The 17,963-nt window shown below is 38.6% G+C and overlaps 1 protein-coding gene across 8 annotated transcripts in view; it reads right to left on the reverse strand.

Annotated features, from left to right (window-relative positions):
- The window catches only part of LOC110850880 (gamma-aminobutyric acid receptor alpha-like), a 20,107-nt gene extending 4,920 nt beyond the window's left edge, over window positions 1-15,187 (reverse strand). For 4 of the 8 annotated variants that reach the window (XM_035852613.1, XM_035852609.1, XM_035852610.1 and 1 more), the window contains exons 1-3: window positions 3,609-3,813; window positions 3,365-3,432; window positions 67-113 (exon numbers count right to left, since the gene is read on the reverse strand). In XM_035852613.1, the coding sequence (XP_035708506.1) occupies window positions 67-113; window positions 3,365-3,432; window positions 3,609-3,810 (317 nt within the window). In that variant the 5' untranslated portion in view covers window positions 3,811-3,813. Of the gene's footprint in view, window positions 1-66; window positions 114-3,364; window positions 3,433-3,534; window positions 3,814-9,303; window positions 9,405-10,430; window positions 10,660-14,476 lie in introns of those variants that run through there. The other 4 variants (XM_035852608.1, XM_035852611.1, XM_035852614.1 and 1 more) reach the window with 4 other exon arrangements.
- Between the last annotated feature and the right edge of the window lie 2,776 nt (window positions 15,188-17,963).

Genomic DNA, 17,963 nt, shown 5'->3' on the forward strand with positions numbered 1-17,963 from the left:
TGTATGGGCGAATAAAATACCATGAACATATATTTTTATCGTTAATAATTTATTGAATTTGGATACCGTTTGTCGACCCATGTTTGTCGGAAGTAGCAGTCCATTGAGTACGTCTGAAAGTTATGATACAATTCAATTTCAATTTTACCCTTTCGTTCGTACGGATACCGAGTTCACAACGATTATATTACTCATTGTTTATTAATTGCTAATTAATCATAGAAGATTTATCATTATTAGTATCAAACATTATTTGTTGTCTTTTTTTTCCTGCCCGTGTGACTGACTTTCACACGTTACGCATTGCTTGAGGAAGCAACCAAATGACAAATCAGAAAATAAGCTACAATTCTTTGGTTTTATCATCAAATAGATTGAGGGAAAAGGAAGACTGCCGTGGTGACCTGATGCTACTAGTTCATCCTCCTCCTCCTCTACCCATTGAAATCTGGTTCGAGAAAGCAGCAAAGAAATGGCAACACTTTTTGGTCGGATTTCCTCAATATTTCCAATTCCAAATAATTCCTCGTTCTCGTCTCATCCGTATTCCTTCTTCCTATAAATCCCATGGCCCAAATTTCAGCTCCTTGGTGCCGGGACAATCGCTGTGTCGGGACTCGTGTTGCAGGTAATAGCCGTGCCATGCCTGTGAGCTCCCTTGAGTTTGCAAAACGGGCAACAAAGTTTGAGGGAAAGTGTTTAGGAAATTAAATGTCACACATCCTAAGAATGGAAGTCAATTAATGCAAAGGGTGCTGCTGGAGGAGTGCTGGAGGCAACTGCCCAACTTTCTTAAGTTCATTACACGCCTTGTCATCGTCCTCAGAGTTCCACTGTCTGTTGGCATTTTACTCGCCCTCCTTCCTCACACATTATCCATTTAATCCACTCTTCCACACTAGCCTCATGCCGTTGGTGCCGTTCTGGGGATGGAGAAAATGCTATTTTCTAATCCAATAACCAATTTTAATGACATGGCTTAGCAAGCAGTAGTGGGCTCGTAAATACTAAGCTGGATGGAGCAGAGTGGATTGCAACACAATGAGAAATACAACAAAGGTTCATCGTTCCTAATTCCAACTGGGGAATTTCGATCACAGCCACGACAACACTGAAAGTTGAACGTCAAGACTCTATCCATTTAAGAGTACAGTTCAAGAAAGAAGCAACAGACGTATTTGTTCGCAATATGTGCAAGTACGAACGAGGACAATTGCGATAACTACAGATTGCATAAGAGAATTTTTAGATATCAATTTTCCCCATCGCAAAACTTAATTTGCGAGTGGTTATAGCAGACTGAGTGACTAAGTACATGCTCAGTGCAGAATTTAATAAGGTGGTTCCTATTTAAATGCCCTTTTATTCCATGCGTCAGAGTTGAAGAAATTCCAGTGAATCCGCATTACGGTTGTCAGCGGGGGAAGAATATGATGATTACATCACCATGCGATAAAGATGCAAGATAAGTATGTGATCAAAATTCAGTTCAAGCAAAAATTGAAATAAACGATAACAAGGTTTCCGCATGCCAATTTCTTAGATCAATTCAATATCAATGAAACAATAAAAAATAAAAATAGAAGGATGGAAACTCTTCGCAGAAAAACGTTGTGGAAAGCTGAGCTCTTGAGAAAAATTTGCATGTGAACAAGTGTCGCTTGTAAACTTGCTCTTGGAGAAAGCAATTTCACAAGGAATATATTCCAGCAAGAGAAAGAGAGAGAGGTACTATTTCCAATTGTGTTATTCCTCCTCTTGCTCTCCCTGCCAAAAAACGGTTACACAATGAGGACCATAAATACGTTTAGCATTAACAGAATGTGCAGTGAGTGCAGTTTGAAGTAGTTATATTCCCATTATTTATTGTTTGCTCAATAAATACATTCCTTGAACAGAACGAAATGAGCTCTTTTCATGTTCCGCAAAGGAAAAAGTAAGAGATTGCTGACTACTGAAACATCTTGTCGTCACTCGACTCGTACGACAGAAAGAAAACACACTTTCAGAAATTACATAAGCACAATTCAACCTACGCATGTTGCTTTATGAATTTGAATGAGCAAGACGATGTGCTGCCGTATTGGTTGGATCGAGTGAAAGTAAGTGAGCGATTTGATCAGGGGTCATTCCACTACTGCGTTCACATGGGTCCCAAGGACCATGAGGAGACAGATCATTTCAGTACAGACTGCTCCAAGTTGTCTCGGGACAGGCTGAGAATTTTTTAGTGTACATATTCTTCTACACTTGTTTTCAGAATATGCCATCCAATAACACGAAACAAAGTAGATATTTCTTGTATTGATTCCAACCTGCATATCAAGAAGGACTTGGACGGTTGACGGCAGTGCCAAAAATCTCAGACGCAATTTGTAAGCAAGAGAATCGTCAATGAAATCATAACATGTCCTTCGTAACACCTCACGCACCCTTCTTGTTCAATGACATGGGTTTGATTAATATAAAAGTTTTCCTCCATTAGAGTCAGACTTTGTTTGTTTAATCAAATTTTTAAGCAACAAAATCCTCAGGACTGGTATTTATTCACGTTTCATAAACTTTTTAAAGCTCTTTGCCATCTTATTCAATTAATTCTTGGGAAAATATCTCTTTAACACTTTAACTATTACCAAATTCTTTTATATGCAAATTTCTGCAGCGTAATACAAATACTTGTGTAATCCGTATACCTAGGCAATTCAATAAAATGGTGGATACAAATTGGAAAGATTTTTGTAGGGCTTTTTATTCCGATTTATTGTACGAGTTTAAATTTTCGAAATTAAGAAGATCATTCAGTTTACTTATGTTGCAATTGATAGTTTAATATGTGTGAGAGTTTTGCAAAAAGAACAATTGCCGTCAGAACTGTAGATATGCTCATTCAACAAAAATTATTAAAAGAAAAATTCAAAAATGACAATGGAAAAACGGGGAGTTACCCAGTAAAATTAGCCACAAAGATTTTCCTTGAGTAAGGAAAGGGCGAAAGTACTGTAAATAATTGAGTCTTTAAATAAACGACTTGGCTTTGTCAGCAACACAGCGCAAAAGAGACTCAAGTATCTCCAATAAACAATGGGGTGAGTGATAACGACAACACAAAAATGCAGTGAATTGGACCAGCCAGATAAATCTGGAAGGAAAAACAGGAATGATCTTTGTCACGTCACGAAAACATTCGGCAAGTATCTGGCTTTTTTAGCCTTTTGTCCTGGATTTCTCTTGTTTTCACAACCAAACTGATTCTCTTATAACTATAATTTATTTTGGTCACACAGTATCAAAAACCTTTCATTAAAGAACACTTGATTCGTGATTGGTGTACAGCTATTTACGAGGTATACTGGTTGTCACTTACCATATCTACTTCCGATATTGGCCCCATCGATCGAACCATAATGTCAATCTCAACTATTGTGGGTGGTCCTGAAAACAAACACAGAAAGGAATAAATAGTCAATTCATATTGTTAAATATTTTAATTAAATTTGTATTGGGACAAATTCCATGTGTTATACAAATACATACATATGTAAACCATCGTCAACATATCTTTCTCAGAAATTGTGTAGTGAGTCGCATAATAAAACCAACTTTCTCACCCACAAGTCCCACATGAATACAAATACAGGGACTTGGAGAGCTGTTTCCTTGTCTATGTTTCCGTAAAACTATCAAGATTGAGCATCTCCGTGAATATGTGTGCACAGTATTATTTGTATTGGCGGACAGGAAAAAATTTGGGATAAAAGAACTGAAATTGATGAGCCAGAGAAGAGGTTCACTGCTTCCTATCAATCCCATTATTGTGCATGCAGTGCGACGACGACCAGAACGTAACGAGGAATATATTATGCATATCGCATCATCATGATCATCAGCAGTTCAGTTTATGCAAAATAGATCACATTACAATGAAATGAAATTGTTTCTCCCTCGACAGGTTTGCATCTTCCCTTTTGGACAGCTCGCCATGCAAACGTCGAAGATGATGGATGCGTGCGATGTCAACCGACTTTTGATGTAGTTGAGAGCAAGACTTGTCAGTTATCCAATTCTTTGGACGGATCAATAATTGATTGATTGATGCATGTTACATACTCGTATATAGATCGTTATACATGTGTGAGGTATGTATGTAAGTAAGTACTGCTGTAAAGAGCCGTGATTTTTGCTCTGGAGGAAGCTTGTGCACCCTGATTCACTGATGGTTCCATCTTTATACATGTACTAATAGACGTATGTACGTAGGAACTCCATTCAGTGGTCCAATTATCATTTATTGCTTTTAATTTGCAATTTGCATTTAATTATCGTCACAAAGGCGATAACACGAAATCTATCAGTCAAGATGAAACCCATTCCGAGTTAAGAAAATGGTAGAAAAATCTGCTTTATTGGAATATTGCTTCAAGGTGAAAGCAATGAGTTGCGATGATTTGATAAGGTGTGATAGAAAACGATAGCGTAATCTCACCCACAAACTACCAGCACCTCCAGACTGCACTAGTGTATAAGTACCATCCGAAATGGGTGGTACGGAAATAGAAACTGACCATCAACAATGACGTAAAGTGGGCTCCTTAGATATACGTTTCCTTCCACCGTTCCACTCCACGTTATGGAGTTAAGTCACGATTTTATCAATGACTTTGCTGCCTTGAGCTTCATAATGGAGGAAAATATGATAAGGTCAAGATTAACGTGGTTGAGAGTTTTCCACCAGGATTACAAATTCACTTGCTGGTCATTTCAGAATTACATTACAACAAAAAACTTTCAGCGAGCGGCATAACGTTCTCTACTAAATAACCGGCCGAGGAGAGAAATGAGTGGGTGCTGAGCTCTTTAAAATTCCAGATACTTGGGAACAACACCTTTTAATATCTCCGTGCTACTTGCGTTCGAAAACCTTGATTTCCAGCACTGACGCCGAAAAAGAAGTTGCCTGAAACCCATCACGAGCTCTTCTCCGTCAAAAGTGCTTTCTTTTCTTTGCCTTGCACTCGTGAATAACTTGTTTGAGTAGTTTCTTCTTTCATTCTCATTCACTCTTGGTTTCGCGGAGGAGAGAAGAAATTTTTATTGCCCAATTTAGAATATTCATTTCCTCCACAAGTTAAGGAGGAGGAGATGTGGACTGCATGTGTCTGAATGGGTTGGTCGTGGTGATGATGTAGAATATATCATTGGTGCGGGAACGCGAGTGTAGTAGTGGTTCGAAAGATGTGAAAAGATTAGACCAATAAGTTTGTCGAGTTGAGTGAGAAGTTGAATGGGTGAAAATGAGGGGTGAATGAGTCTATTAAATGATCAGGGTTGGGAAGAGTGAGAACAAATTTTATTAAATCTACGTTTGACGTTCATGGGAATTTTTCTCATTGAGGACAATTCGCCCAACTAGTCAACGAACCCACCAATGCCAACTTCTTCTTTACCAAGTCGGTCTCGACCATCGCGTGGAGGTGAAGAAGAAGAAGACGAGAAAGGGTGGAGAAAGGGATCGAGTGTGTTGGAGAAAGTGGGGAAAGTTCAAGTGTGGGAACATCACCATGCGGCTTATTTGGTTCGAAACTCTTGATCGACTACTTCCAAGTGTAATGTATTCCGAAACGGTCGTCTCGTCTCATCAGCACCAATTTCGGGCTGATGAGGACGGCAAGTTGATGCCTTAAATGCAAATACACAATTAGCTGATTTATGGCATAATTTTTGTATCCGAATGTGTGGAATATTTCTGAAGGCGGTGTGGAATCAACAACTTGTGGAACGGTTAGTCGGTCCATGATTTTCTCTACCAGATCATCCTGTCGGACAAGAAGTACATACACAAATCTCGCCTAAAGTTGTTCCAGCTTGTCCTTCTGAAAACTTGATGATGGATGAAGAAGTGAATGATTTTGAGTTACCCACCATGTAGTCGGAAACTTGCGTCTTACATACTTAGGGAGCAGCGGAGCCCTCGCACTTTATAGTTTGAAGGAGCTTTACGCCATGCAGTGTAAAAGTTTAGCCTGGGTTTTGCCCTTCTTCTTCTTCTATTTATCAACTTTCTATTACTGACAAGAAACCGCACTTTCAAATCTTGAGATTGAGTGGATTTCTAGGTAAATTGGTACAATTGTGTGCGTGTCACAAGAACGCACAACTTTTAATGACGGATTTTAATAGGATTTGACCCATACATAATTTATTGCGTGTTTACATTTACGCTCATTTAACGTTAATTTGTTTACTAACGTTTGGTGCACTTAGCTACGAGTAAGCAAATTAAGAAAAGGTGTATTTCGAAAAAAACCTAATTTAGTATTTAAAAGGTCTGATGACCATCGGGCTTGACATTTCATTTACACGTTATTTTATTTTATGGTGTTGCTAGTGTTCATATTTTTTATACATTTTGTGTATAACATTCATTTTTAATCAAAACGGGGACGAGTGCACTTGAGATTTTTCAATTTACAAGTGTAGTCGTGCTTGCTTCCGTATTTTTCAATTTCAACTCCATTCAACACAGGGCCATCTTTCAAGTACATCACCAAAAATATTCACATATTTTATTTTGTCACATTAATAACAGGTTAGCGAGCACGAAACGCATTGATTTTGCGAGAATCCGTACTCGGGAGGGAAAGAAGTACAGAAAGCTCCAGCCCTATTGAACCAAAGCCAAATCAAGTGAGCTGAGCTAGGCATCTAGATGACAATCTGGCTGCAGATAATAAAAACTATGCAAAGATATACAAATTTTTACCGGATTTGCAAAACTTCTGGTACGACATCAAGTTATTAAAAGTAGATGTTCTAATCAACTTGATGTGCCTACTTAATTTCACTACAAATCAAATCTAACATTTCCTTCTTGGCATTTTCATTTCGTTGGTGCTGCAATCAGATTTCTGGCAAGGATAATAATACGATTTAGCCCTCTTGGATAACAGTCCTTCTGTTGTAAGGTATTTGAGAATAGTAATCTAGTTTTGTCGTCATCCTTCTCATTGCTCTCGTCGATTTGACTCAGCTAAATCCTGCTGAAGTATAAATGAATGAAATTCTTATTTTTGGCAACTGCAGTTAGAATCGCGACAGGTTCTTCTCATAATAAATGAAATATTCATCTGATTTCGGATGACGACTTAAAAGTTGCAGATGAAGAATTGCTCAATTGGACCAATTCTTCTTTTGGGTGAATTTTTTCCTGGCCTCCTTTCGCCAATCTCACTCTTCCATGATGTACCACATACTTATGTACACGATGTAAGTTACGTCGCATATGCATTTCATGGTGTTCGGTCGGCATTGGCTGCTCTGTTGAAAGGATTTTGATCTATTTTAGACCATTTAAATTGTTGGTCCATTTCGTCTGGCTGCACAAATGTGTACATTTAATCTCTCGAGGCACGACGATAATTAAGCCAGCTTTGGAAAACTTTCATACAATTTAGTTAATACATATAAAATCAAGCCCGAGTTCAACCACCACCCTGCCGATAAATATATGTAACACTCGTATGAATCAAATGCTCTGTAAATAGATCATGCAAGATTCTCCAGCCAAGTGTACCAATGAACCAATAAGTTTCCTCTCTCGCTCCCTCGAAACTGGAGAAAGTTATGCAATGCAACTTTTGTCCAATATCAATATCTGTCAGTTGTCTGAACCCACCTTGCCAGTCAATACGTTTGTATGTCTGATGATACGGCATGAAGGTACATACGCGTAATAATACACCCACATTGAATTTCATCCGAGTGTGAATAAAATTTCGATATGTACTCCGAAACCAAACAGCCATATGTTACATGCATCCATTCCTGGTTCGAATATCTAAAACGTTGGAGGAGTGCTCACTGGTTTTGTGGAAGTTTAGTTTAAACTATACTCACTCCTGTCAACCATAAACACGACGAGTAAGTGAGTGATGGATATAAAAAGCCGGAGTGTTTGGCTCCGTGAAATACGCAACGATTTCCATCAGACCGCATCACATTCATTCTCCGGTCGATCTGGATTAATAATGAAAACGGATGAAAGTGCATTCTCAGATATGTGAGAAGCAAATTATTGGGATTTTACGAGTTTTTTTATATAACGCTTGAACCTGCACGAATTAAACGTTAAAGTTCAAGGGAAAGTTTTAATTTGTATTGATCCAATTTTAACTCATTCCAACTTTGTTGGATGTGTTGTGTTAATGTAGCAAATTAATAAAACATCGATTCCTTATTCGCAAAGTTTTAACAATTTGTCTGCTCGTTCATTCATTCTAGAATCAATTTAAATTAGTAGATTTAAATCCAAATACTTACAACAAGTATTAAGACGAAGATTCATCGAGAAACTTTCTTAAACGTTTGTGGATCAGAGGGGCATATATACATGCATAATTAGGTAGTAAACTATACTGCATCTGTTAATGCAAACATTTACATACATAAATTCGTCATCATCTCCTCCAGGAATTGCAATATTACAAAACTAAAACCTTCCCTAAAATTCATTAATTTTGAAAAATTGCTTAGCCAGTTGGCACAAGGTCAAACAAAAATAAATGTGAGAACGCCATTGCATTTCCTCTAAACATATTTTCCAAGTATGTCAATCCTTCCCAATTCGCCAGCCTACGTAGAATGATGACTTTGAGGAAATTAATCTCGTAAGCGTATCCTCAGCTCAATCTAAAAATTTTTAATATGGTCTCTTCTTCCCGTCCTGAGAGACTTTATGAAGGAGACGGGAGCCTAGCTCTGTCTGAAATAATGATCTCGCGAGCATACGTCGTCGTCGTCATGCAACTGTTCAGGGTCTCAAGGCAACTTTTAAGATTCCAATTTTGAAATAGTGCAAGTTTCGAATTTTCAAATTCATATTCGCACCGAGTGGAGATATTAAGAAGACGAAGGAGAAGGGTTGTTGGGGCAGAAGGAGATGAAAGTTTGTTGACAGAGAGAGAGAGAGCCTCATAGGAAGCGAGATGTGATTTCGGCTGAGTGAAAGTCGAAGCCGAATATTTACTCAACCTGCCACATCAAGTGGAAGTACATAAGGTATCCCCCACTCGACTACTGCCATGCAATGCACGTTAATATCCAGTGCTGAAGGTCACCTACCAACAAACAAACGATTCGATAACGGTTCGATTCAAATCGTGCAAATAATCCACACGCACTGAGTAAAACAATGATTATTTTTCTCTAGTTGCATAATACATTTCATTTCAATCTCGTGGTGGGTGGCTAAATAACGATGGGAAATTAAAGTTGTCATTATTTGAGAATCTAGATCAACCGACTTACCTCCAAAATCAGGTCGGATACTGTTGTCGTACCCCCTCAGTAAATTGTCCAATAGTTCGGATACGTTTTTGTGATTATTGTTCTTGTAGCCGGGGTCACTTCTGAAAAAGAGTACAGTTTGTGATGAAGGATTAAGTTGAATAACTTGTCTTTGAGAAAGTTAGCATTGTTTGACAATCACTTATTACGGATAAATTGTTGTCTCGTAATTTGCATGGTATTGCCCTAGGCCCTAGGCTCCTGTCATGTTAGGTAAGGTGAGTTACGTACGTATGTAAATACGCTTAGAATAATTCTACCAAGTTGAGGACACGGTATTTCCGTCACACCAAAGCTAAAGTAATTGTGTCTGCTTTCTCCATCACTAATTAACTACGGGCCAAAGGACAAGATTCAGATCGCCTCTAGCACATCTTGGAAACTCAACTTGTACATCTTCAAAGTACATATGCTCAAAGTGCATGGGTTTGATTGCTTGGGTTGGGATGATTTGCATTGCCCACTTATGTATTGTCCCCAAATCCAGTAAATCTGCTGATCCATCCAGATTAACACCGGATTCGCATTAGCACCTTGTTAATATTCAGATTGGCTTTGGTGAACCACCACAAATCTCATCAACTCTTTGGGAAATCAAATGACACCAGAGAAGGGAATGTAAGAAGGTGGAGAGAGTGAAAGCAAGCACTATCCGAGGAGCAGGGTCCACTTTCTCTCACTCTGACGACAACTACCTCTTAAAGTCAAAGTCAAGTAGTTTGAAAAGTATGTGTGTATGTGGAGGAGAAAACTTTCCTTCATCTCATCTTTCCATGTATGTCAACTCTACGTCAATTCCGAGACTTCCTTTGGTAGGTTGTCGCGTTAGGCGATCGCATGCCCAACTTTGTCAATTCCTTCCTCATTTTCTCCTCTCTTTCATTCAACATGATGAATGCGACTAACTCAACTACGGCCAAACCAAGGAGTACGATTCTCCAGACGTTCTACTCCCAGACGAGAAATCAGACAAGAGAAACAAGGAGAAAAGTGAACGGGTGAAAAAAAGTTGAATTAAATATTCGCCAAGATGTGTAAAACTACCGGCGGATGTATAATTAGTTACAAAAAGTGATCTCCCAACTTACCTTGTGCATACAACAAATGATAGTGAATAGAAGAGAAGCGAGATCCACCATAAAATTATGCCGATCCCGTTCATTCCAATGGTCCAAGGACAATCCAAGTCGACAATTCAATATAATTAGGATTTATTGACTCATTCTAATTTTCCGGCAGAAATAATTTTTGGCCATTCCGATTCGTGTGGTAGTTGGTTTTTGAGGATTTTTGTACCCGTGATTTTACGGACAGCAACTGCAATAGACATAGAAAGTAAAGTTGATATTAGCAAAGTCAAAGCTTGACAATGGTAACTTTAAACCTCATTACATTCCATTGTACCAGCACCACCCTTGATGTCAAGATAATGTCAACAGAACACAGTACATTTTAAATTGAAAAGCGTGTCCAGTTTCTCAAAAAACATTGCGGATTTTGTTCAGAAGTTTGGCTCAACATGCATTCGTTTAATCGTTAATTTCATTACACTTGTGCAACAAATCCCGACCTGAAACCTGACACACCCACCAACAAAACCTGTCATAAACAAATGTGCACATATTATGACCACGCTGCTGACCACATCACGATAATCATGGCAGGACTTTGTACAGTCGATGAAGTGAAATGAAACGAAAGAGATTGATTTCGAGATAAACACATCAGCATTAAACCTCCATCCACTGCATGTTTGGTTACGGTTTCCTTCCACACTTCACCTTTCCAACCACTTAGTAACATGGAGGGATCTGCCACTGACGTGAATATGTAGAAATCTGCGTGGTTGGCGTTTTCTAAAAAAATGATTTTTCCCTGCCTGTAAAGATAAGCGTGAACGATGGGAAGCAAGTCGAGTTTTGCATGATGATAATGATGAGATTAAAATAAGGTGCATCGGTTGGAACGCTGGCCGGCATCACAACCAGGTAATGAATTATGAATTTGGGCAAACAAACGCATATTGCAAATGTAAATGTGATGACAGGTCGTTGTCACTTGTTCCATCGCCATTCAGACAAGAAAACTGCATTCGTTTGTAAGAAATATTTGACCAAGTAAGCGACTTCTGCTGGTGGTGTTGTGCATTGCCTCGCTTATTGTTAGTGAATGTCGTGATGTCCTTGTCGAATGAACAGAAAGGGAGATCGTGAGTGGGTGGTGCATTCTTGAGTTGGCATTATTTCTTCGGTATGGTAAAAGTAAAGAGTTGCAGTTGTCGCTGAACAAATTATTGGTTCTCCTTGATGAGGACTGCAGTCAGCACATTTTCGCCTCTTTTCAACCACCTGAATTCTTTGACTCCTCAGTCAATGGTTTCCAGCTAAACATTTATCTACTGCATTCTGTTGGTGGTTTCAACGGTAGTTGTGCCTGTGTAAGCCGTGGTGAAAATTTTCGCCCTAATTGGAAATAAGAGATTGTGATTGCGAAACCATTTTTACGTATCGAATGTCGATAAAGTTTTACAACCTTTTACAAACTCATTACTTTAATTATTTTTTCCTTTAGTGTCGTAAAATTCAATCATTTCAAGAGATTTACCATGCATGCACGCATAAATCACTCTTATTCCATCCCTGCTGAGGGATTTACTTTAAACCTAAAACATGAACGAAAGGTTGATCCCATTTGTCTGGCTGAATTGCATCTTCACGAAGCAAGCACAAAACAGTCAATAAAATTAGGATTCAACTCCACGTCAATGTTGCTGTATTTATTGCGTGTGTGTGCGTATCTCCACCCTCCCCGGGAGAAAATGTTGCCTTTGTTTCTGGAAAAATTTGTGGGTTTCCAGACCTAGAAGCGTCACGGAAAGTATTCATGTACGATTTCTTGACATATTTATGGAATGTTTTACCTGCTCACACCACTCTCATTATACTGGAGACGAAAGAATGACGTGTGCCATCACCAGCACCACAAGGATGAAATTATTGGAGAGAAGAGATGTGGTTCATTTGGAGACAACCAACTCAATCTAACCCATTGTTTGTGTCTGGATTGCTTTGTTATTAAACTGGACACTGGGCCTTTCTCCTCATAATGGACCATTAATGACCTATTGTTATCAAAATGAGAGTGGACCGAGAGTGGGTTCCTCTTTACACGATGGGAAAGGACACGGCTGGACACGTTGGTTGCGTCGTTGATGGACACGTTTCCTGCCCCACTTTCCTCCCCGATGCATGAGCGACCTCACCGAGTTAAATGTCAGCTTGTGTCGTGGGAATTACTGCGTTTTTTTTTGCGAAAAAAGGAGAATATTGTGACCATTAATTATGAGCAACTCTGCCAGATCCTTGCTCCATTACCCTCTTGTAAATTGTAATTAGACCGACGTACTTACTTTAAACCTATTATCCAGTGGTACTTACTCCGTGCATGAATGTACAACTTTCCATGTCATGTTGAGAAAAATGACAAGATTCACCATCATTAGGAGAAACACATCGCCAAACCAAGTGTATAATGAGTGGATGAAGGGCGTAATTAAAATCTGAGTTCTATTCACCTCTCCTTTTTGTCCAGTTATTAGAGAGATCCAGGACAAACATGTTTTGATTGTACACGAGCAATCCGAACCAGCCAAGGTACCAAGTGCCAGGCTCAAATTAGTTGACGGAAGGGGAAAATAGGAGCATGCAAAACGAAAGGGCGAATACAAAAAAACAGAAATTGTTTCGCTCGCTGGAAGCCGTTTAAACCTGAATCCAACCATTTGTTTGGTCGCAATCTGTTGTAAAACGACGGTGAAAGTACGAGAGTAAGCCTTGCCTCATGTGTCTGCAGGATGCAATTTTCTCCCTAAAAAAGTTAATATGCCCAGGACCCGTGCAATTTTTCTTTCAACTCTCTGAGCAAATTTATCAACAAGCTCATTTCTGTCCTCTGTGAAGTATTACACACTTATTTAGATCCACACATACACGGAATGTGCACAGACAAGGACAATTTATCTAAACCCGGTTACGTTTACCTCGTTTCCTGCTTGCAAAAATGAAAACTGGTTGAATTTTTTAATGATACTAAAAGTGATTGGCGGTGTAATGTGTCATTTTGAGATGAGCATACGTGCAGAAATGGAAGAGTTGTGTGCAAGGAATATGTGAATTTCTTGGATTAAATGAGTTTCAAATTGAAACCGCATTCGCTTTTACTTTATCAACTTTGTTCCTTCCTGCTGTGATGCACAGAGTTGTATGATGTATGTCAACCGACCTTATTATATGGGACGAGACGAGCTTTCTTATTACGAATTTCGTTACAGGAATACAAAGAGAAACGTTCCGCAAAGTAAACCTGTATTGTACTGCTCTATGTATGTAATCTGATAAACAGTAAATATCTATCCATGATTTTTCCGTAGTCCTTATTGTTATTCGTGAAGTTTAGTTCGAGAGATGATGACGAGTGTCATGTGTAATCTAACTGAAAATCATGTCATGAATTTCAAAATATCAACAAAATTTTGTTTTTGCTTATCAATTCTGAGTATAGATTTCCTGATTATTACTTCCGGAAAGGAGGCATGTATATAAAACCACATAAGGAAAAAGTCTAAAAATACCAATACGTAACATAATTAATAATTACGAAGAGCAATAATATTGCCTCGTGGCACTGAAAAAACGGTGACAGAAAGAAACCTGTTTAATAATTCTGGCATGGCATTCAGGCAATAATTCTCGTTAGCTGGAGAAAGATGGACTACAGTGCGGTCCCCTTATTTCTTTGCACATTTGTTTACGATTCTTTTATTGTTGGGTTTAGTACCCCATTGAGAATTCCTCAGTAGCTCATGGCTACGTTCATTATGAGTCAATTAGGCCATTTATGTTGTGTGTGTGTGTATGCCTTGAGAAAGTTTCGTGCATCTGGACGACACATTGGAGTTCATTCCTAATTTAATGACCAAGTCATTATCTGACCCTTTCCGGGAAAAGAACAATATAGTAACCACACAGAAATAAACATTTGGATTCAATTAGTTATTGAACACGAGTAGATTTAGGTATTTATATTTGCAACTTAAAAAGGTATCAGGTATGCAATATTGAATCGATTTACTTACCAGACAGGAGAATTCTCAACCCATTGCCGGGTTTGATATTGTTATTCTCTAGAAGGAACTCATCCTCATTTGGAACTTTATCTGGGTCCAGAACTCTTGCCAATGATTAAAGTGCTGCGTGACCAGCTACACGCGTCGTCACTTGCTACTTCCGGATGGCAAAAGTCTCAAGTTCTTCTAAAACAATGTTACAATCACTACTACACACTTTGCCAAAGTTCAATTTGAGATTCTCAAGATTGACTTGAAGGACGCAAGGTTACTTGTTCTCGATTCGTGCGGTGTCACCAACACCCGTTTCTGTCTTGTGGTCAAGTATAATTCGCTTGTTCTGGATTTCTCATGATTGAATGGGTCACAAAGTTTTTAAGGTGAAGGACTTTCTCTGGAATGATGATGACGAGGAATTACGAAAACCTGTGGACACAACCATCCCTGGCAGCCCGGACTGTTGAAAATGATGTTGTTGATTCTTGTTACACATGGATTAATGAATTTTTGTGAGACTATCGTGGTTTCACAAAGAGAGAGAAATCAAGAGAGAGAGAGAAAGGAAGAAGAGTTGGAAGGAGAGGATCGAGTAAATTATTATGTGAGTGGGTACATAAGACGCTGAGCTGACAACTGAATGAAGCTGGTTCAGGATTTTCATTCTATTCCATCCCCAAATTCCCGAAACTCAACCAAGTCAACTAAAGACATCAACTCGGTGTTCAGGTTCTGGTTTCACATCGAAAGCTGATATTCTGCCTGGTCTGGCTGGCTGGCATGGTACGGATGGATGGCATTCATGCGCTTCTGTTCCAAACCACCGTCTCACTTTTACTTTCTTTGTCTCAACATGCTCACTTCTCCCAGCTCGAGGACTGGCTTTCCCCTTTTGGGGCTTCCTTAAAGGAAAACTTTACAAAAATTTTGCCTCCATTGAATATGCATTTTTCAGTCTGGAAATAAGCAGACAATGTAAATAGGCACATTTTCCTGGAGAGGATCAACCCGCCCACATGTAAAGTCGAAATATGCACGACGAGGAGAAAAGAAAGAAAGCAAGAAATAAGATTCTTTATTTCAAGGATGAAAAGTTGATCTGGAGTTGATTGTGGAAAATGTGTATGACGAGGACAATCAACACAGACTCGACTTGACAGATTTGATTTGAATGACGGGCGTTGCTTGCAGGGAGGATAATGTGCTGGTTCTGTTTGGCAGAGCACTTATTATTGGCATTTGTCCTTAGACATCTACTGGCATGACTTTCACAGCTATTTACTATATAAATACATACTCCCTCTACTACTACTACGACTCTAAAATTAGGTGGTGGCTGGCAAAGGAAACTCTCAGGTGAAATTCTTTGCTGAAAATTTCTAGAATCTCATTTCACACAAAAATTGTTCCAAACTTTTGTTTGGAACAAGTAACCTTTAAAATTTGGCTTCCACAAACTTTAAAGAGTGCAGTGTGTGGTATTTACTTAATATTGATGAAAATAGTGTATTCTTATTCGGTGTGTTGGTATAGACATGCAAATGGATGGATGTCCATAACTCACCTCATCCTCACACTAACTTTCAATATGTGTGTGACATTTTTAGGGACACGTCTACTTTCAAATTGAGACAAAGGACAAATATCCATTTCAATCTTCATTTCCTGTACAGACGTCTCATATCTTTCAAACTCTACTGATGACGCCTTTCACCACCCTCATCTCCTCTCATGTGGTACACAATACTGCTGCCTACTCAGGCAATATGTGGAATAAGAGAAGATCTAACATATTGGATTGATCATCAAAGTAAATCTTCTCCAGGTAAAGGCAACCGGTAAATTGACACTCACTAGCCGTCTCAAAAAATCGTTCAGTTGTGCTCTCAATGACAATTTGTGACCGTGTGAGTAACCAACGAGTTGGATATAATTATTAAACAAAATGGCCACACTGTTTTTCATTTGCGTGGAACATATTGTTCCACGTTGTTGTACTTATGGTTTATTGACTATGTTGTGGAATATAAAATTTGAGGGATCTGGGCCAGAGTGTGTGTAACGAAATATTTCCGTTTTTGTGGACTACAAATTATAGTGCTTGGGATGTCGTTGCATAATTTTTAGAGACTGTTTTTTTACGCACATGTGTTTGATCTGTCCTATCATCAAAATGTAAGAATACTAAGATAACTGTTAAATTCAATTAACTTCAAATTTTGTCATAGTAAGATGTTCATTGTTTGCCTTCAATTAGTCAATAGAACTATTAGTTAATTAATTTTAAATTAGCTTTAATTGCAGGGTATTCGACGAGGTGAGAGTATCGGCATGGTCTCCAATCATATTACTAGGTTGGATCTAAACACCCTGTTTCCTAATGAAGACTTTATAATTCGGGTACTTTTTATTAGCTGGAAGGTTATCCATCAATTGATCAATATTAAGATCACAGGCAAAAACCGGAGAATGGGTTTCACACGAGTAATGAAGTGAATTTAAATCCTTGTTCCCCATAAAGTGCAGTCGTGGCACAGTTTATAGACATTTATGAAGACAGAGTGTAAAGCAAACCATTTTCACCACCACCTGAATGTGCATGCATGTTTGAGAGTGATTGCAAATTTGTTCAGAGAAAGCTCATGCATCTCGTTTCCTTATTGAACATTGTTGCCGGCGATGGCTTCAAGGGAAACATTTATGCACAGTTAAGGAAAGGAAGGTTTCAAGATTGATTTGAGACATACAAAGCTGAAATGTTAGTTATGCGGAGGGTATTTCCACAACACTCACCATCATGAGATTTTGAGGACAAATCTGATCCAGGCACAACTTTGGGATACACAATAAGGTATTAATTGTACCGTAGTTTAGGGAGAAACTGCATAGTAATATATTTAAAGTCTTCTCCTTACTACGAAAGTCTCGCCAAAATTTGAAGATGCTAAATTATCTCGTCTGACTGACGGTTATTTGCCAACGTCATTCTGCAGTTTGGCAAAAAAACAATATGGATCCACCACCCGTTGTTCCTGTGACATTCCTTTCTCTGGCTAAATGTCATTACTACAATAATGTAAAGTTCACTGGGTATCCACTCGACAAACAGCTTACAACAAAACAACAATAGAATTTGACACATCCATACACTGCTCAAGCGTCAGAAAAAGCAGCAAAAGCAGCATTGTGATACATAATAGCTTTTCCACCTCTCCTATTTAATCATTACCAGCACATTTTAAACTCGCATTAACTTTATTTTATAGCGTTCGCTTATGTACAACTACAATTCCGAACTCAACAGGGCTTAGCAAAGTGAGAAGTTAATGTACATTCGTATATGAACATGTATATGTATACACATATAGAACTATTCATCACGGGTGACGGGAGTGATTCCGTATTAAAAATTTTCAGCCATACCTAATGTGCACATACATGCTTACTGCACAGGCAGGGCAGCAAACTAAAGTAAAATTTTAGTAAGTACAAGTTGATG

Source organism: Folsomia candida, unplaced genomic scaffold, assembly GCF_002217175.1.
Source record: "Folsomia candida strain VU population unplaced genomic scaffold, ASM221717v1 Fcan01_Sc006, whole genome shotgun sequence".
Lineage (NCBI taxonomy): Eukaryota > Metazoa > Arthropoda > Collembola > Entomobryomorpha > Isotomidae > Folsomia > Folsomia candida.